Source organism: Cololabis saira, chromosome 6 (genome assembly GCF_033807715.1).
Source record: "Cololabis saira isolate AMF1-May2022 chromosome 6, fColSai1.1, whole genome shotgun sequence".
In the NCBI taxonomy this organism is placed as follows: Eukaryota; Metazoa; Chordata; class Actinopteri; order Beloniformes; family Belonidae; genus Cololabis; species Cololabis saira.
In genome coordinates, this window is record NC_084592.1 from 45,483,507 (window position 1) to 45,504,839 (window position 21,333).

General features: G+C 45.2%; 1 protein-coding gene across 1 annotated transcript in view; it reads left to right on the forward strand.

Annotated features, from left to right (window-relative positions):
* LOC133445650 (target of Nesh-SH3-like) overlaps positions 1 to 21,333 on the forward strand; it is a 54,262-nt gene that overhangs the window by 23,142 nt on the left and 9,787 nt on the right. The window contains exons 10-17 of the mRNA XM_061722973.1: positions 925 to 1,800; positions 2,057 to 2,134; positions 2,485 to 2,637; positions 7,723 to 7,785; positions 10,438 to 10,560; positions 11,201 to 11,290; positions 11,364 to 11,573; positions 19,566 to 19,671. Of these exons, the coding sequence (XP_061578957.1) occupies positions 925 to 1,800; positions 2,057 to 2,134; positions 2,485 to 2,637; positions 7,723 to 7,785; positions 10,438 to 10,560; positions 11,201 to 11,290; positions 11,364 to 11,573; positions 19,566 to 19,671 (1,699 nt within the window). The remainder of the gene's footprint in view (positions 1 to 924; positions 1,801 to 2,056; positions 2,135 to 2,484; positions 2,638 to 7,722; positions 7,786 to 10,437; positions 10,561 to 11,200; positions 11,291 to 11,363; positions 11,574 to 19,565; positions 19,672 to 21,333) is intronic.

The window sequence follows — 21,333 nt, forward strand, 5'->3', positions numbered from 1 at the left end:
TTACCCGAAGAACCAGTGGTCCATGGACATTAATATTTGGTACAGTTACCCGAAGAACCAGTGGTCCATGGACATTAATATTTGGTACAGTTACCAAGAACCAGTGGTCCATGGACATTAATATTTGGTACAGTTACCAAGAACCAGTGGTCCATGGACATTAATATTTGGTACAGTTACCAAGAACCAGTGGTCCATGGACATTAATATTTGGTACAGTTACCAAGAACCAGTGGTCCATGGACATTAATATTTGGTACAGTTACCAAGAACCAGTGGTCCATGGACATTAATATTTGGTACAGTTACCAAGAACCAGTGGTCCATGGACATTAATATTTGGTACAGTTACCAAGAACCAGTGGTCCATGGACATTAATATTTGGCCACAAATCCAGTTTCCTGATATTTATATGTACTTAATTTCTACGCCGGGGAAATACACGAAGCAAAGCTTGAAGGCTTACAAAAGTCTTGACGCTTGGTCCGACTTCAAGGCAGGATTTGTTGTAGAAATTAAAGTGATGAGGACACCGAACTTTATGATTTGATAAAAAATGGGAACCGCAAATCCACGTTTCGGTGCCTGGAATCCAGTTGTTTCTGTGAATTGCAGCGATCCATTTGTCTCTCTTAAGCTTATTTTTCGTCATTCTGTAAAACGATAACTCAGATTTCTTGCTAAATCTATGACTACAGTCAATCGCACAACAGCTCTTTCCCATTTTAGATGTTTTCCAGTTGCTTTCCAGTTGCTTTCCAGTCTTTCTGCCACTCAGTGGGCGTAACCCGTGAAGTCGCATCTGTGACGTCATGTGCATTCCCTCTGTTTAGCCGGTAAATGATTCCCGCGGAAGATTACAGCCAAAGTTACGTTTCAGTGTTGTGGCTTCATGGCGATGTCTTGTTTCTTTACACAACCAGGAGGAGAGCTCTCCAGATCTGTTCTGGTCCCTCTAACAACCCAGACCCCCCCCCTTCCCCGTATAACCACCACCGTGGCCAAACTGGACACAAACTGGAGGCGACTAAAGCCTCAGTCGCAACCGAACTCCGAGAGCCGACCAGAACATCGACCTCCACAGTCAAGGCCCAAACCCCTGCAACGCCCCCAACGACCCCCCAGCCAAAGCCCGGTGCGACCACGTGCGACCCCCCAGCCGGAGATCCAGACCAAACCACCAACCCAACGGCGAGCAATGACCGAGCTCAAGCTGCAGAACCGTCCTCCATCACAACCTCCGCCGCAGCCAGACTCCGAGGCCAAAGCACGACTCCAACCTGAACCAACGCCTCCGCCGACACCCCGGACTGAACCTCCAGCACCGGTCCAACCAGCACCACATGTTGAGATCCCCACCCTGAAACCTCGACACAAGCCTCAAGTCCAGGAGGAACCACCGAACATTCACCCCCAACCCCAACCCCGACCCCAACCCAAGACGCCACAAGCACCGCCCAAGTCAAGCCTCCTGACGTATAAGCCTAGGTTAGATTTGACCCGGTCCGAATCTACGGCACGGCCTCAGCCCCAGCCTCCGCCCAATCAGCAGCCAGATCCCCCAAAGAAGACCAGAATCAGGAACAGCCAACGACGGCAGCCACGCCCAGCGCTGAAGCCTACGTCGGAGGCCAAGTCCCAACCCGGACCGCTTCCTAGGAGACCCCTGGTACCCCGAACCCAACCCCTGGTACCCCGGTCCCAACCCTTGGTACCCCGACCTCAGCCTCGGCCTCAACCTCGGACCAGGACCCACGTCCATCACCCCAAGGTCACCCCAAAGACGGCGTTCCCTACGGGTAAAGCCCCTACCAGCAGTCCTGAATTATGCAGTTATACCATAGTTTTTGAAAGTATTTGTATTCATTTATGAAGTATTTGTTTATTCTTAAGGATTCCAGACATCTTTTATCTAAATTAGCTGCTAAAATATAGACTTTTAATAGAAAAGAGGGTGACTTTTACCCTTTACCTGTGCTCAAATTCTGAAAGTTTTATAGATATGACTAGTCTACCCCCCTCCTCATTGGATAAATGAAGTTTTCTTCCACGCAGCTCCTAGTGCACCAGAAGTGGGCGGGCCCCTACCGATCCCCGCCCTGGCCAAAGAGAGGGCCGGTAGTTTCCCTCATGGTAAACGCCATGACCAGTTTGTCCCATCACCATCTCTGCTTTGTCGTCAAGTCGCGTGGAACGAAGTGTTTCCCCTCCTCCATCTTCATCCCGCCAACGCACAATCACCCCCCCACCCACTGTTGTCCCGTCTCTGTGTGTCGCCTCACCGCTGTCCACCCACCGCCACCGCCGCCGCCACGGCAGCCTCACTCGCTCTGGATCTCACTTTGTTGTCATTTCATCCATCGTCTAACTTCCTCTCACTCATTTCCACCACCAGTTGCTTCATCCTTCCTTCCCTCCATCCAGGTAGCTCCCCCTCGGACCCGGACAGAGGATCCCGTCTAACCAACTCTCTGTTCGTCTAGGTTCCGGCTTCGTCAGACCATCGTCCTCTGCCGACCCTCGAAGGAACGCCACCCTGCACCGCGGCCGCGGTTCTCCTCACTCCTCTAGTCAGGATGTCAAAAAACACTCTCAGTCAAAGGCGGCCTCCTCTCACGCCTCCAACACGCCGGGCGGTAATAACTTCCTCCTCCTTCTCTCCTGAGCAGCTCGTCTTGGCTGTCGGCCTCGGCCACGCGGCCGAATGCCGTTCTTCTTCTCCTTCTCTTCCTGTCACCTGCCTCACCTCTCTTTTCCAGTGCATAAGCTCTCTACGCTCTGCCACATGTGCGTCGACCAAGTTTCACACCTTCCCCAAGAGCTGAAGCAGCGTAACCGGAGTCGGGGTTGTTAACCTGATTTACGATCCGGCTCCTGGGCCGGGTGGAAACCGGCCAGGATACGCCACGTTTTTCAAACCTGCCGAGCCGAGCCGTTACTCCTCCCAGAGAGGGGTAGAGAGGAACAGACAGATCCCAGAAACCCCCTAGAAACACAAATATCCTGAGCTTTGCTGTCACTCACCAAACCATTTGTTGCGTCTCCTCTGATCTGGTGGATCTGGTGTTGGTACGTTTGTCATAACAGACTTTTCTTCCCTCCAGCAGCTGCCCGTCCGCATGGACACATGTCCACCTGTAGACAGGTGTTCTAGTTAGTGCAGGAGATAACCAAAACAATCGTTCAGTTTGTGATACAAGCATGAAATTTGGTACACACATAGCCAAAGGCATTCCAAAAATAATTAGACGTGGAGCCATCGTGAATTTTCAACATGGCGCCCATGGCAGCCATTTTTCAAAATGGATGCCAGAAACAACTCTTTTTATATGACTTGGGGGCATAATATGATATTTTAGACATATTTACCACATATAGTACTTGTTAGATGTCTCTTCGATAATTGAAAAGTTGTCATTTAATATTGAAGATGGCCGCCATTTTCTAAAGATGGCAGCCATCATTTGTGTGACTGTCTGATATGGATGATCTTGGTGTCTAATCAGACATTATTCATGAAGCAGAAATCAAATTTGAAACGTGACAACTGTTGACATTATAACAGCCATATTAGCCAAAATAAAATATATACCGTAATTTCATGAAAATAGATCTATTATACATAAAAACAAACTTTGAACTAATAAACCAAAAAAGATCCTCATAACTGCAAGAACTGAACCATCTAATGAATGGATAAGTAATAGAGTGGATGTTGAAGCTCAGCCAGGGCAAACTGGCAACTCATTAGAAAACACTTGTTTCTGGCGGCCATTTTGAAAAATGGCTGCCATGGGCGCCATGTTGAAAATTCACGATGGCTCCACGTCCATATCTTTTGGGGAAACCTTTGGCTATTTGTGTACCAAATCTACGGTGGCCGAGACCCGCCATTGCTGAAAATAAAAGTAACGCTGCAAACAGAAACAAACGCCGCTGCAAATTAAAGAAACGCTGCAAATAAAAAGAAACGCCGCTGAAAATAAAATGACGCAAATAAAAAAGCCACAACGGAAGTGAATTACCGGGGACTATTTTTGCTGATGCACCAGTGTTTTTTACGTGAGAGGAGAAGTCCCTGACCACCACACACAGCTTCAACTTCACATTCATACAAATAACTATTGTTACCCACGCTTTAGATTATTCTTGGCATTATTATTAATGATAAAAACAACAAAAACAACAACACCTCTCACATAAAAACACCGGTGCATCGGCAAAAACAACCCGGGGTAATTCACTTCCGTTGTGGCTTTTTTATTTGCCTCGTTTTTTTATTTTATTTGCAGCGGGGTTTCTTTATATTTTCAGCATTTCTTTTATTTGCAGCAGCGTTTGTTTCTGTTTGCAGCGTTACTTTTATTTTCAGCAATGGCAGGTCTCAGCCACCGTACAAATCTCATGCTTGTATCACAAACTGAACGATTCCTATACATTTTATAGCTAAACAGCTGGAAGTCCTCATGGACACCTGTCCACCTGTAGACAGTTGTTCAAATCAACATTTACCAACACATTTACCCAGGTGACCAGTTATAGTACATGTATGTTCTGTTGTAAACAAGTCTGAATTAGAAAACCGTACTGACCTTACTGGGAACAGTCAATGTTATTGGTTCCCTTTGTTTTGGTCCCATCGTTTCCATTTGGCCGGCAGGTCAGTTCTTTGAGTAACTGAAACTATCCTGATCCCCGTCTGGACCTCATTAGCGGCGACGCCCGTTGGAGCTCGCCATCGGGGAGAGTTGTTAGCTTGCGCCAGTCCCAGCTGCTCATCGTCGCTGAGGACAGTTTCATATCTTCCACGAGTCGAAGGCTCGCTGGAAGCAGCTCTGCACAACGGCCCGGCTTTTAAATATCTTCTGTCGCCGTGGACGGTAAAAGGGTCAGAGAAGATCAGTTTCCCAGAATGCATGAAGCTGAGTAGGACACTTATGAATTCTAAACAATGTTCACTGCCGGCTGAGAAGCTCTGAGTCGTCACTTGCCACCTCTTTTATCCACGCTGGACCTCTGGTACCACGGAGAACTGAAGGGAGAGCCGTTCTGGACGCAGCTGGTTGTGTGCCAGGTCTTAAGGTCGTTTGGTTTCTCTCCTAACCAACGTTTGCTTAGTGGACGGCCAGCAGGAAAAGCTTGACTTGTGACGGACCAGGATAAGGATCCAGATCTGCTATTAGCTACTGAGCGCTACATCTGAAGTTGTGGAGATATGACGGTGCTAGCGACCCAACACGAGATTTAAAGTTATCACTCTGCGTCTGGAGCATTAGCATTAATGACATCAGTTAATTGTTCTGCGAGCTAGTTTACTCAGCTGAACCAAATTCTGAACTGATATGATTGTGATTAAATAACTTTAGCAGAGTTGAAATCATTGTTTATCTTAACGTAAACATCTTCATCGATCTTCTGGAGGCTAAATTGGCAGATTAAAGGGGACATTTAGCCTTTATTTTGTTTGGATTAGTTAAATGGAGTAAAATGAACTCCACCGCCCATCCTCTGTGGATTCCTGGAATCAGTATTAGAAGTAATCCAGATACTCAGTTTTGAATTTTTTGGCATAAACTCCTTAAAACAGATGAGAGTTTTGGATCGTCAGTGTTTCTGTGGAGCTGAAAGCTGCAGATGTCCCAGTTCTGGTCCCTGGGGGACTGATACTCGACACCCATTGGCTCTTCTGAGTCTGAGAGGCGTGGCCTACTGACCTCCAGACCAACACACTCGCAAAACCTTTACCTGATGATGATAAATATTCGCTGCTGACGTCAGAGGAACTACTTAAGAAGTTTGTTTTATTTAGGATCCCCATTAGCATTAGCAACAGCGTTAGCTATTCTTCCTGGGGTCCGACATAAACACAACACACAAATTAACACTTAATACATAACAGACATACATTATACATGACAAACATAACAATAATAGACTAAACTTCCTTAGTCACAAACACAGAGGAACTAAATCACCATCATTCTCAGACATACAGGACTGTCTCAGAAAATTTGAATATTGTGATAAAGTCCTTTATTTTCTGTAATGCAAAAATGTCATACATTCTGGATTCATTACAAATCAACTGAAATATTGCAAGCCTTTTATTATTTTAATATTGCTGATCATGGCTTACAGTTTAAGAAAACTCAAATATCCTATCTCAAAAAATTAGAATATTCTGTGAATCTTAATCTTAAACTGTAAGCCATAATCAGCAATATTAAAATAATACAAGTCTTGCAATATTTCAGTTGATTTGTAATGAATCCAGAATGTATGCCACTTTTGTTTTTTTAATTGCATTACAGAAAATAAAGAACTTTATCACAATATTCTTATTTTCTGACCCAGTCCTGTACATACATAGAAATGAAATAAAATAAAACACCTTCATAAACAATACCTGCCTGAAATGACCTCATCTTAGAATTCTTAACCACTTTTCACCTTTATTGTGATGGGGTTTCCACTACCTTTTAATTCTATTCAAACTTAATTCTGTTCCTTTCCAAATGTCAAATCATAATTCATTAAATTTTAAAAGATATTGATTCAACTGAATCTTAAACCAATTTTTGCTCCCTACATGAAAAATATGAACTGAAATATGAAGTAAAGATCTTAACGTTAAATATATAGAAGCTAAAACGACATGCATGCAGGGATCACATCTCCCTGGTCCGACCAGTCGCAGCATCCCCAAATCAGACATTAAAAAATCATTTAAACGTCTGCAGCGAACCATCTGACCCTGCACATGTTAGCCATTAGCTGGCGGTGACATCACACGTGAGTCAGACGTCCTCCGGGACGGTTGTCCTCGCGCTAATCAGAGAAACTCGCTGGCAGATGTCGTCCCCTCAAGTCTCTCGTCTCGGCAGTAAACGCCAGGAATCGCTGAGTTATTCCGACCAGGGGGGAGAGAAGTGTGTTACGACCTCCGAACAGTTCGTCTTGTTAACTTGATGACCTTTGATCGTTAACCAAGACGTGAGGGGGGTCTTGAGATGCGTTATCTTTGAGGAACTGGAGTTTGAAGACATTTCCAGCGTCAACCCGCCCCAGAGATTCGTCAACGAGGTTTTGCAACTTTAATTTGGGATCACTTAGAAAAACACGAAACCACGTCAGAGTTTGATGGTTTGTAGCTGCGGGGATTTCACAAGCGTCCACTTCCAGCTCGCTCATCCAGTTTGATCGTCTACAGCCGTCTCCATCCCATAAGTTTGTTGTTGTTTGAATGTTTTTCTCCTAAGAGTTGCAGGTTTTCTGTGGAACAAAACCTCTTGAACAAAAATCACTCACAAGTTATTGGATGTGCTGCACTGATTCCTGGTTTTAATTTGAAAACAAATTAAAACCTCTTTTTCTCCTGGGGATCACGGGGTTCAAGGCTGGTTTTTAGTTTCAACACTGAAACCGGTCGTGAGTCCGAGCTCCATCAACCGAGACCCGTCCCATCCAAAGCTTGGCTGCTTTAGTTGTTGCTTGTGTTTTGTCTCTTTCTTTTTTGTTTTTCCAGCTCAAAGTATTTCCTCTGACTTCTGGACCTAAGAATGTCTCCTCCTCCGTCTCATTTCATTGTGACTGCACTTTGAAATTAATGAAATTTGTTTCCAGCCTTGCGTCTCTCTTCCAGTGGCGACCGTTACTATTACTAGGTCTTGTTGGAGGGTTTAACCTGAAACACACTCTTGTTTCCCCGCACTGTCCTGCAGTTCTGCCTCCTGCTGTTCCCGACAACAAGAGGCCCAACCTGGTGGGGAAACCTAGCGACCACGGTGAGGGCTGGGGGGGGGTGAAACTCATACCTCATAACCCGGACTAGACCCCGGTGATGTCACACACTGGGTTTCAGATCAGACCCTCGGGTCGTCCAACAACGGAGGAATCAAACCTGACAGCTGGCTGTTTGGTCTGCGGTTCAGATAAACAACCAAAACCACATTTGAGACTGGAGTTCCAGTTGTGGAAGTTCACGTCCAGCAGCTGCAAAGCTCTTCTTGCTTTGGCTGAAGGAACCAACAACCACATCATTCCAAGCCAAACCATCTTAGGTCACGTTTACACAGAGCCGGGTATTTACAAAAACAGATATTTCTTGCTCTACGTTTTGAAAAATACCATAATTTCCAGGAACCTGCATAAATATCTGTTAAGGTGCTATGAGCAGCCAAACCTACAGGGGGCAGTGTAACGAAAAGAATACAGAAAAAATATTGACGGTGGCCAAACAAATTGTAACCACAGGTGTCACTCATGACGCTGCTGACGTTTCTGTCTCATAATGTGACGTTCTGAAGCCTAAATATCCGTTTCTCTCCGTTTACAAGCAAACGTGAAGACGGAGTTTTTGCAAAACTCCACTTTGGCCGGAGTTTTCAGAAATGATCATTTTTGTAGACTTTGAGCTTCTTTTTCGTGTAAACGAACGGCCAAAATGCATGAAAACACCACATTTTTTGCTACGTGGAAACGGGGCCTTAGAACCACATCATTTCAGGTCCATTCCAAACAGAACCATAGGTTAGGTTAGCATTAGCATAAGCATCATAGGTTAGCATAAGCTAAGTCAGCCAAACTAAAACAGCTAACTTTGATTGACATAAGGTGGGCGTGTTCCAGCGGCTTCCAGGTCTGTTTCTCCCACACATGTAGGATGAGGAAAAAGGAGCTTTAAACGGAAGGTCCTGAAAGATCTTGAAAGATCCTGAAAGATCCTGAAAGTTCACGGGGTGAAAGCGGCAGCTTTAAAATGCTAGTTTAGACGTCCCTCCCCTCATCACACAACATGATATTTTCATCAAACTGTGGACGAATAAGTCCCCTGAACATATTTCCAAAGATAATAAAGATAAGTCTGTTTAATATTTCCAAACTGCTGCAGCGTAAAGACATAAAGTTTTTATTAGTAGAAGCGGAGCTCGACACGCCTCACTGGTTCTACTCTTTTTCACTTCTGTGTTTTGGACGCTCACGTCGCCCTCGTTAATTAGACCCACGTGGGCTGATTTGACACGTTTGTTTCCACAGGGATCTCAGCTGCTCCGCTTTTACTTTGCAAATAGTCTCAAGCCTAAATATCTTTTTTTTTTTTTATTAGATTTTCACAAAATACACAACAATACAGAAACCCCATTTGGCAGTGCAACGCAAAAACACACAACCAAAGACAAGACAAGGGTAAGGACATTAAAAAGCAAAGAAACACATTAACAAAATGAAAACAAGCAACAGAAATCTTAATAACAATAACAAATTAAAGCTGCAAGCAGCGATGAACGGGCACTCGCATAAGGATCAAAGACTCAAAACTAAGTCCAATGACACCACCAATGTCAAACCATTCAAAAGTTATGGCAGAAAGTAGGAACTATCAAATATCGACCAATCAGAAGAAGGGGGGGCGCTCTTTGGCGTCTATCGTCACCACGGTAACGCTTTTGACTGAGAAAAGTAAGGCGTATATTCGCAGGATGGAGACACACATTTTGATGTATAACACACCTGGTTACACGTTACGGTTCGAGTCGAATTAACGGCCGAAGAAATGGCATAAATTGCGCCAAAATTACACGATTATTTCAAAATGGCCGACTTCCTGTTGGGTTTCGGCCATGGCACCAAGAGACTTTTCTTTAAGTTGCAACATGATACAGGTGTGTACCGATTTTCGTGCATGTACGTCAAACCGTATCGTGGGGCTTGAGGCACAAAGTTTTCTAGGGGGCGCTGTTGAGCCATTAGGCCACGCCCATTAATGCAAACCATTAAATATCACATTTTTCGCCAGGCTTGGTTTGGTGCAAAATTTGGTGACTTTTGGGGCACATTTAGGGGGAAAAAAGGCCCTCATTTCGTCAGAAAAATAAAAACAACGAGAACAATTCCTACAGATACAATAGGGCCAATAGATAATAGATAGTAAGTCCAGCACAGGGCTATTGATCGTCTAACTTGTAGTAAGCATAGGTCAACCATTTTTTTTTTTTATTGGATTGATTGATTGAATTGTTTATTTCGAACACATTTTAAGTGAAAATCTACTTGAAACAGGTGAAAATTGTTGTTTTTTCCAGTGATGACTCTTGTTTTAAGTGTAATGAGATTTGTTTTGACTAAAAATTTTAACTAGAAATAAGTAAATATTCTTGTTAAGATTTTGAGTTTTTGCAGTGCAGTCACTTGTTGGCATCTGGGCATCCTCTGGTTCTCAGCGAGCAAATCCTGGCTACTTATCCCCCTTTAAAAGTGCACAAGATATTACTGAAGCACCAGTATCTGGTCTCTCTGGGCAGCCAGGGAAAAGGCCACCGAGTTGCTCGGTGAGGATGGCCAGAGCAGATGGATCACAACTGTGAGTAACTGAGTCACATGATGGAGAACTGATCCCTCCTCCTCCTCCTCCTCCTCTCCCCGGTCTCTGTCCTCAGATAAACCCATGGACCTGAAGCAAGGAGACAAGGAGTCCATCTTGAAGCCGTTCCCGGTGGTGACGGCCAAACCCAAGCAGGAGCGCAGGCAGCAGACGTCGACGCCGGCCCCCGTCGTAAACAGTAAGGGCAGCTCGACCTCGGTGCTCAACACTGGCCAGGCTCTTTGTTCTGGTCTGAACGTAGAAACACAGATCTGCAGGAAACCTGCAGGTCATGCTGGGCCAGACGCCGTCTGGACATGCAGGTGCCGAGCTGGCGGTTTTGCCGGCGACGTGGGCCGGAGCTGTAAAAGTAAAAGACACGCATGGCACTTTTCCACTAGTACCTACTCTACTCATGTCAACTCAACCAAGTTTCTTTTCCACTACAATCCAGCACCTGGAGCAGAAGTAGGAGGTTGGAGAAGCTGCTGTGACGTATTTGATTGTGTATCTAAAGGAAGAAGACAACAACACTAAAGATGTAGAACCTGGAGGAGATGATAGATGTGCTGCTGGGTCTGTGGCTTATGTTTCATATCAAGTTAAAAAATGAGAGAGAGAGACTTCTGATCTGGGTGTCTAGAAACAAACGAGGACAAGGCGAGTGGAGGCGAGACGAGTCGCGCTGAGTAGGTACTAGTATAAAAGCGCCATTAGAAAACTCGGCAGAGTAGCTACAGAAAAAGTATCTACTCGGCACGTTAGACCCCTGTGAAAAAGCGCCAGGAGAGCTGCCAGAGAGCGCCGACCTCCAGCTAACCCTCCTCTCTCCGTTGCAGGCACTCGCTTTGACATCAACGACAACTCCTCCATCTTCAGGCCTCTGCCGGCGTCGGAGGTCGACATCATGGGCCGGAAGCGCTTCGTCGGTAAGACCTCGCCGTCTCCGCCGGAGCGCCGCCATCTCCAGCATTTCAGAGTCTAACCTTCACTGATCCGCAGCGCCGCACGTCATCTACAAGACGGACAAGAAGCCGGACGAGCCGTGCTCCATCACCGCCTCCATGGCCTACTTCCCCGACGAGGAGGGCAGCGACCAGAACGTGACGGGGCCTCCGCGGACGCCGCCGTCCAACCTCACCGTGGTCACCGTGGAGGGATGTCCATCCTTCGTCATCCTGGACTGGGAGAAGTCCGACAACGAGACCACAGGTTGGCTTTATCCACACAAACCAGTGGCGTAGGCAGAAATACTTTTTTGGTTGGGCCAGGACAAAAATGGGTGGGCCATATTCTCCCAGAGCGGACAGAGCAGACTTATAAAAACTTTTAAGCAGAAAACATGACAATTTTACTTTGTAATCTGCATTACAAATGCATTAAACACAACATGCTCAACCAACAGAGCATGAAAACCTATGTATATAGGCCAGTATCCTATTTGCCACTATTGTAGCCTATTTGCTGAACTAGCAGCGCATTGGCTCTGCAGCGCACAACACAATAATTAATAATTAACGATAATTAACTGTTGGGTCCCAAATCAACATTTACATAAATTCATAACGAGGAAAGACACAGAGACTGATAGAAATGATTTTTAAGGTGCTTTCTGCAGAAAGGGAAACAAAGTCGGAGCTTTGCAGAGCAACGGGGCTCTCTATGGATGCTCTCGACGAATGCTTCGGTGGCTCCTCTTCTGCATGAGCTTTTTATTGAGAATTTGACAGGAAAATTACCATATAAGCTAGACAATGGACAATTAGAAGAAAACAGGAAACATACGGAGGTAACAGACATCGGGGTTAAAAGGTCACACATGTGACATTTTCAGTTAAAGAGGAACTAATCTAGAATGCAGAAGCTTAAAGTTTTTAAAAGCAATGGGTCACATAGGTCAAATGCTTCATGGGGGTCTTGAACAGATGGTCCAGGCTAACCTTTAGTTAACCCTAAAGGACAATGGGACAGTTGACAGTCGACCCCCTGAGTAAACTCAGGAAGTGGCTGCCCCGTCATCTGTTAACAGAGCATGTGACAGTTCATGAGGACAAAACTAGTTCAAAAGTTTGATTAACCTCACATTAACAATTTAACTGTACAAAGTGGCAGGTTGACCGGGAGAGAGCGCTGGTGCCGGCGAGTTAGCAGCAGTGGCTAACCTCCTCTAGCAGCAGGGCTAACCTCCTCTAGCGGCGGGGCTAACCTCCTCTAGCGGCGGGGCTAACCTCCTCTAGCAGCAGGGCTAACCTCCTCTAGCGGCGGGGCTAACCTCCTCTAGCAGCAGGGCTAACCTCCTCTAGCGGCGGGGCTAACCTCCTCTAGCGGCGGGGCTAACCTCCTCTAGCGGCGGGGCTAACCTCCTCTAGCGGCGGGGCTAACCTCCTCTAGCAGCAGGGCTAACCTCCTCTAGGGGCAGGGCTAACCTCCTCTGGGGCTGAAGAAGTGGACTGGGTGGACTCAGTCCGAGGCTCTGGCAGTGTCGTGTCTTTTTCAGGTTTTGGTTAGTTTAAAATAACTAATCAATGAACTCTGTTTAGCCATTGTTGTGGCGATAAAGTCGGCTGCAACGCCGGCTAGCTAGCTGGCTAAAGCCAGTTCAATCTGTCGGAACCAGAGCAATCGATTATGTTCCGAGGCTCGATCCCTGCAACTTGTTTCAAAAGTTCAGTTTTAATCAGAAGAAAAAAAATAAAGGTTGAACAAAAGTCAACAACAAATCACATTTATATTTATACCTTTTCTCATATAATTTTTTAGAATATGCTTATGTGAAACATGTATTTTGATGTTGGCTGGGTGGGCAAGTGAATAATGTGGGAGGGCCAGTACCACCCAGAACCATTACTGGCTACGCGCCTGACACACAGCCCGTAAATGTGTTAAAAAATACACTGGAGGCGATGCAGCGCCGGTGTTTACCACAACCCCAGGTCCAGAAACCTGTTGGGACCGTGATACAAGTAGCTGTGTCATCAGCAGAGTTGTCCAGACCTTGATGACAAGCTAATGAAGACTGTGAATTTGAATCAGATGTGTTGAAGCCGGGAAACATCTAAAACATGCAGGACAGGGGGAAACACTGAACTAGACCAACCTGCAGCCAAAGAGACCAAGCCACCACCAACCAGACCAACCAGACCAGTGTTTCCCAATCCTGGTCCTTGGGGCCGACTATCCTGCATCTCTTAGATGCTACCCTGGTTCAGCACACCGTGATACAAGTAGATGTGTCATCAACAGAGTTGTCCAGACCATGATGACAAGCTAATGAAGACTGTGAATTTGAATCAGATGTGTTGAAACCAGAAAACATCTAAAACATGCAGGACAGGGGCCCCCGAGGACCTGAGTAGGGAAACACTGAACTAGACCAACCTGCAGCCAAAGAGACCAACCCATAATCAACCAGACCAACCCATAACCAGACCAACCCATAACCAACTCATAACCAACCAGAACAACTCATAACCAACCAGACCAACCCACAACCAACCAGAATAACCAACTAGACCAACCCACAACCAACCACACCAACCCACAACCAACCCACAACACAAACTAATCAGTTCTTCTCAGGACAACTGAACTCTCCTGACATTTGTCCAGTTTTTTTTCATGCCAAGTTCTGTAGACGATTAAATATTCAAAGTATCTGCAGTTTTACGCTGAGGAGAGTCGTTAGGAAATAGTTTCACCACATCAGACAATGTTTTTCTCCGGTTGGTGAACGTCTCCGTAGGAAATCATTGCATCCTTCTTGTGTTTACATTCTTACTAAAACGTCCTAACGGAGGTCGTGTAAAGTAACTCCCTAAAACTAATTTGGGTAAATCTGAGTCCTGCAGTCGTGCAGACGGTTGATGTCGGTGCTGATTGAGCCGTTTGATGAGGATGTTCTGGGTTTTAGATGCTTATTTACTCTTCACGCAACGGTATAAATGGAGGGATGAAATGACAGAAACATCTGTTTTCTCTTCAGTTTTATTTATAAAGCGTCTCATACGAGACAAGTCGACTCCAGGATCTTTCCAGAGACAAGAACAGGACCTCCGATCAGTTATTACACTGCAAAAACTCAAAATCTTACCAGGAATATTTGTCTTATTTCTAGTTAAAACGTCTCATTTTTAGTCAAAAAATCTCATTACACTTAAAACAAGAGTCATTACCAGAAAAATAACTTGTTATTTATCAATTTTCACCTGTTTCAAGTAAATTTTCACTTGAAATAAGTAGAAAAATGCTTTTGCAGAAACAGGTGAAAATTGTTTGTTTTTTCCAGTGATGAGTCTTGTTTTAAGTGTAATGAGATGTTTTTTGACTAAAAATGAGACATTTTAACTAGAAATAAGACAAATATGCTTAAGATTTTGAGTTTTTGCAGACGAGAACAGGACCTTCAATCAGTTATTACATAAACAAGGGCAGGTAAAAACTCCCCCTGGACCAGGACTTGGACCATAAGGGGGGATCGTCCTGCTGAAGACCAGCTGGACAGAGCAGGAAAAGAGAGGATGAAGACCAGCTGGGCAGAGAAAAGAGAAATAGGAAAGAGAGGATGAAGACCAGAGAGACGAGACACAGATATATTAGTGTTAATGATCCGTTTCTGTTTGGAAAGTACCAAGAAGGTCCGAGGGGAAAAGTCTTGATTCGTTTGAGTGAGTTGCCAGTAATTTAATATTTCATCACGTTGGGTTTGAGGTCAAAAGTTGTAACCAGAGTCAATATTTGCACTTCGGAGCCCACGGATCGGCAGAATCTGGTTCAGATTACGGAGAAAAACAACATTTCTCGCACGTGTAGAAGAGAGAAGCGAAGGTTTGTTGGGATTTGAGCGCCTGGCGTTAAAACCTCCGAGCATGTGTTCCCCCTCAGACCCGACGCTCTGCCAATCCTTGCTACCCGCCGAGAAATCATACTTTGTGCTTCTGCGCATGCGCACAGTGGATTTTCAAAGTTTGATTGCCCATAATTTCTTGCACGATGTAAAATTGATAATATGGGATGTTGAGTATTTGATCCATCAAAATAAACAACCCATGACATGAATTGCATTACACTTTGTGAACATTATACGATAAAAAGAAGAAAAAAACCATTCTATAGCTTTAGAATAGAATAGAATAGAATAGAATAGAACAGAATAAAACTTTATTAATCCCCCAGAGGAGAAATTTGCTTGTGCAGCAGCAAACATACACACTCTCAACAATTTTACAAAAAACACACGAAGTATGAAAAGGTATATAAAAAAAGTATATCCTAAAAAGAAAAATAACCAATAAATAGCTAAATAATTAAAAAAAGAGCAATATAAAAAATTTGCAATGTACAAAAGAAATACTAAACATAAATACTAAACCCGAAAAACGAATAATATTTACACGTGCAAAAATACCGGTGAGGTATCGGAAAAAACAGGTTATTGCACTCGAGTGGCTAGAGTTGGTTATTTGTTATTTGCTTACAAAAAACATACAGCGCACTGTACACACCATTGACTACATACAGGACACTCATGCATGACTATTTACATGCCACGCCCACTCCCCCGTGCCACCAGTGCCTTCTTCTTCTCCCCCCTCCCTCGGTGAATCACTCCCCCTACAGGCCCCTGCTGTCACTACATCCATTGCCATCTCTGAATCGCTCCTCCTACAGGCCCCTGCTGTCACTACATCCATTGCCATCTGTGAATCGCTCCTCCTACAGGCCCCTGCTGTTATTACACCCCCTGCTGTCGGTCGCCCAATCGATACCATTATAACTGTCAGACCCCTCCGTTTCCATGTGACCTTCAAGGAGCCACGCCCCCCTCCCCGCACAGACCGCCATATCAATCCTGTCAATCACAGTGTACTCTCTCCCCTGCCCAAAGCAGCTGCATATATACCACTCACCTGTCTCAAACTCTGTCTTCTTAATATCAGATCACTAACCAATAAGGCCCTTCTCATCTCTGATCTCATCACCGACAAAACTCTGGACATTTTCTGCCTCACAGAGACGTGGCAACAGCCGAATGATTTCACTCAGTTAAATGCAACCACCCCACCTGGCTTTTCCTTTTTTAGTAAACCCCGCGCCACTGGAAGGGGGGGGGGGCTGGCTCTCATCTACCGTAAAAACATAAAAGTCACTGCTCTCACTGTCCCCCAACACTCCTCCTTTGAATGCCTAGCTGTAAAACTCTCTGGACCCAAACCCATCATCATCATTACCATCTACAGACCACCAAAACCCTCCGCTGTTTTCCTTACTGAATTCTCGTCACTGTTAACATCTGTATGCACAATGTCCCCTACTGTTATCCTCCATGGCGATTTCAACATTCATATTGACGACCCATCCTGCACCCTAGCAAACGACTTCACATCACTTCTAAACTGCCTTGGTATCACACAACACGTCAACCTCGCAACACATAGCAAAGGTCACATTCTCGATTTAATCTGCTGCACAGACATAACTCCCGCCAACCTCACTATCATGGACTTCCCCATCTCGGACCACAAAGCCATTCTTTATGACATCCACACCCATTTGCACAAAGTCAAAGAACCACGGATCATCTCCTTCAGAAACATCAAACACATCAACCCCACAGATCTCTCTACCCGTATCAGCTCCTTCCCCAATCCCCCCTCATCCTCCTCCCCTGCCGATCTGGTACAACACTACAATAACTGTCTCTCCTCCTCTCTCACTGCCCTGGCTCCACTTAAAACCCGCTCAGTTTCATTTACCCACTCTGCCCCCTGGTTCACCCCTGACCTCCACCAGCTCAAATCCACAGGCCGTCAACTGGAGCGACTCTGCAAAAGGACCGGACTCACTGTGCACATCCAAATGTACTCCGATCACCTTCAGCTCTACAAAAATGCACTTAATACCGCCAAATCATCATATTACTCCAACCTCATTAATTCTGCCACAGGAAACAATAGAGTCCTTTTTTCAACCGTCAACCGCTTACTTCAGCCTCCAAAAACCCTCCCTCCAGACATCTCCACTGACCAGTGCACCGCCTTCCTGGACTTCTTCAGCTCCAAAATCAACATAATTCACCATCAACTGGCCTCAACACGCTCTTCCACAAATGACCCACCATGGATAACCACCACCAACCAACCCCTCTCCAGTCCTCTCACCAATTTCACTCCGGTATCAGAACACACCATCTCAGAACTAATTCGTAAAGCCAAAACCACCACCTGTCAGCTCGATCCCCTCCCCACCCTGCTTGTCAAAGCATGTCTGCCATCCATTTCCCCCATGATTACCAAAATAATTAATTCTTCCCTCACCACTGGAACCGTTCCCCCAATCCTCAAACTAGCTGCCATCACACCCACCCTAAAAAAACCAGGTGCAGACCCATCTGACCTCAATCACTACAGGCCCATCTCCAACCTTCCCTTCATCTCCAAAACTCTGGAAAAGGTGGTAGCAGCTCAATTACAGTCCCACCTAAATTCAAATAAACTCCACGAACCCTTCCAATCCGGTTTCCGCCCCAATCATAGCACTGAAACAGCCCTGGTTAAAATCACTAACGACCTCCTCCGTGCAGCTGACTCCGGCCTACTCACCATCCTCATCCTCCTGGACCTCAGCGCAGCCTTCGACACCATTTCTCACCCAATACTCCTGGACCGCCTGGCTGGCATTGGGATCACTGGTGTTGCACTCTCCTGGCTTTCATCTTACCTCACTGACCGTCAACAGTTTGTCCAACTACAGAACCATAAATCCGGATGCACGGGTGTCACAATGGGTGTCCCCCAGGGGTCAGTACTGGGTCCACTTCTCTTCACCATCTACCTCCTACCCCTAGGTTCAATTCTCCGTCACCATGGGGTCCATTTTCACACTTACGCCGATGACACTCAGATATATATCTCCTCCAACCCCACCGCTGCCATTCCTCCCGCTTCCCTCACCACCTGCCTACACGACATTAATACCTGGATGAGCAATAACTTCCTAAAACTCAACGGCAATAAAACTGAGGCTCTTCTCATCGGCTCTAAATCCACCCTCACCAAGTCACAACCCTCTCCCGCCCCTCCCATCATCATCGACGGCTTCCCGGTACCCTTTTCCCCCTACGTCAAGAGCCTCGGCGTCATTCTGGACAATACACTCTCATTTGCACCTCACATCCACAACATCACCCGGACTGCATTCTTCCACCTCCGCAACATCTCCAGACTTCGTCCAGCACTGTCCCAATCCAGCACCGAAATTCTGGTCCACTCATTCGTCACATCCTGTATCGACTACTGTAATGCTCTCCTCACTGGCCTCCCAACCAAACTCACCAACAAACTACAACTCATTCAGAACTCGGCCGCCCGGATCATCACCCGCATCAAGTCATCTGACCACATCACCCCCGTTCTTATCCAACTCCACTGGCTCCCAGTCCAATACCGTATCATTTATAAAAACCTCCTCCTCACCCACAAAGCCCTTCATAACCTAGCCCCCACCTACCTCTGTGACCTACTGAAAGAATACACCCCCTCCCGTACCCTCCGCTCAACCTCTGCTGGACTTCTTTTCACTCCCACCTCACACCTTAGCAGCATGGGTGCCCGAGCTTTCAGTTGTACGGCACCCAGACTCTGGAACTCCCTCCCCCCATACATAAGACAAATAGACTCCATCACCACATTCAAAACACAACTCAAGACTCACCTGTTTAAACTTGCCCACTCACTTTGACCGGTCACCACACACTACCTCCCACCATACTGTTCTGTTATCTGTACTGTTGCTCCTTGATTGTATGTATTGTGTATGTGTGTATGTATTATAATTTCTACTTTATTATTATTGTATTTCCTTTATTGTACTGTTTTGTTTTTATTCTGTAAGGTGACCTTGGGTGACATGAAAGGCGCCGTTAAATAAAATGAATTATTATTATTATTATTATATTCATTCAGTCATTGGTCTTTATTTAACCAGGCAGGTCATTAAGAACATTCTTATTTACAATGACGGCCTGGCGAGAGACAAGGACCACTTGAGGGAAAAGGAAGTGGTTTAGGGAGTAAAACACAGTAAAATTGTAGCTCTACAAAGGTAGAAAACCATTAGGTAGCATTTTTTGGCAAAGCAGCAGAAATTAGCAGAACACCGGATTGAAAGTCCACTGATCCACTGACACTCGTCCTCCTCTCTCCACAGAGTACGAGGTAATTTCCACGACGACGGGACCGAACGGCCAGGAGATTTCCATCCTGACCACCAACCAGACGCACACGGCCGTGGAGAACCTCACGCCCAACAGCAGGTAGGGAACCTCCTACCTACAATTAGCCTACTATAGCCTATGACAAATACACTCACACTTTTAACCATTTTAGATGCACGTTGTTTTACAAACAGGAGGCAAAATTGTGCATTACGATGCAGAATGTTATTTACAAATTAAATCTGATAATTAAAATAAATAAAAGACATTAATTGGCACCACACTGGTGCACAGTGCACTTAATGAATAAATGCCAGATATAGGTACTGGCGCACGACCAGTGCATTGCAGAAACGAATAAACAAATAAAATAGGCTAATGTATTTTTTTAGATCAATAAAAAAAAATACAATGAAAATGAATTGTGCTTTCAAATAACAGTAATAACAACAAATGCCACTATCGGAGACGTGCAATCAGTGCACTTAAACAGATCCTCAGCCTGCACGATGATGACTGATTATTTAACGTTATGTAACCAACCAGGGAATTATGTTTTAACACAGCTGTGTGAACACATTCACAAATTCCACTCATAACAGGTCATCACGCAAAATAAAATACAAAATCTCAATGCCTCTCAACAGGTGGGTTCACGCAGCTTACACATTCACAAATCACACTCATAACAGGCCATAACGCAAAATAATAATAACAATAATTAAAAAAAACATTAGGTCTCAGGTTGGTTCAGGCCATATTAAGCAGGCTGGTCTCTTACCTTAATTTAAAGCAAGTCACTGCTGCAGCGGGCGACGCAGTAGCATCTGCCCCGGATCACTCGGCCTCGACTTCAATTTCTTCAACAGAGGGGGGAGAGGAACGGGACCCTCTGTTGTGACATCGTCTCTCTCCTCATCTCTGGCTGACACTGACACCTTTTTTGATGTGAACCCAAAGTGTGCAAGTGACACACTCTGAGTTAGCTTCGGCTTAGCCATGTTATTGTGGCATCTCAACCAGCCGGCCTAGTCATTGCGCTGTGCTGGCGCACATGGCTAATTTGCATACATAAGGGTGCAGGACTTGTGTTAAACTAATAAAAGTTTTGAATTGTGAATACTTGGCGATCTCTTAAACATATTTAATTGACCATTAGTGACAATCAAATTATCATATTATATAGCCTAATTTATTTATTTTTTGACAACATTGAGACCCCCCCTAAATTTGGCTTTTGAGTCCTTCAGGGGGGCTCAAGGGTTAATCGGGGGGGTCCGACCCGCCCTATATTTCGCACTCTGCCTACATATCTATATCCATAATATAAGTATAATATATATATACTATATATATATCTACATATATTAATATCTACATATATTAAAGGAGACCTATTATGGCATCTAATGTCTATTTTAAACAGACCTTGAATGTCTTGAAAACAAGCTTTTGATGGTTTTTGGGGGATTCTGAGTGGGCGGGGCTATGATAATGAGGCTCTGTGCTGATTGGCTGCCTGAATGACGCGATATGCCGCTACGAAAAAATGGCGGAAGCTCCGGCCGGTGGAGTTAGCTGTGGGCGTGGTTTCACGTATTGGAGGCCAAACTATGTAAATCACTCCTGTCGTTCCGTAACGACGGGAGCAGAATATTATTGGCTCGTAGATCCACATCACACTGGACGGCTCATCCGGGCGGCTGTACAGACACTGCAGAATTTGGTTGCTTTCCTCGTTCTCTGAGTTGGCTGAATTGG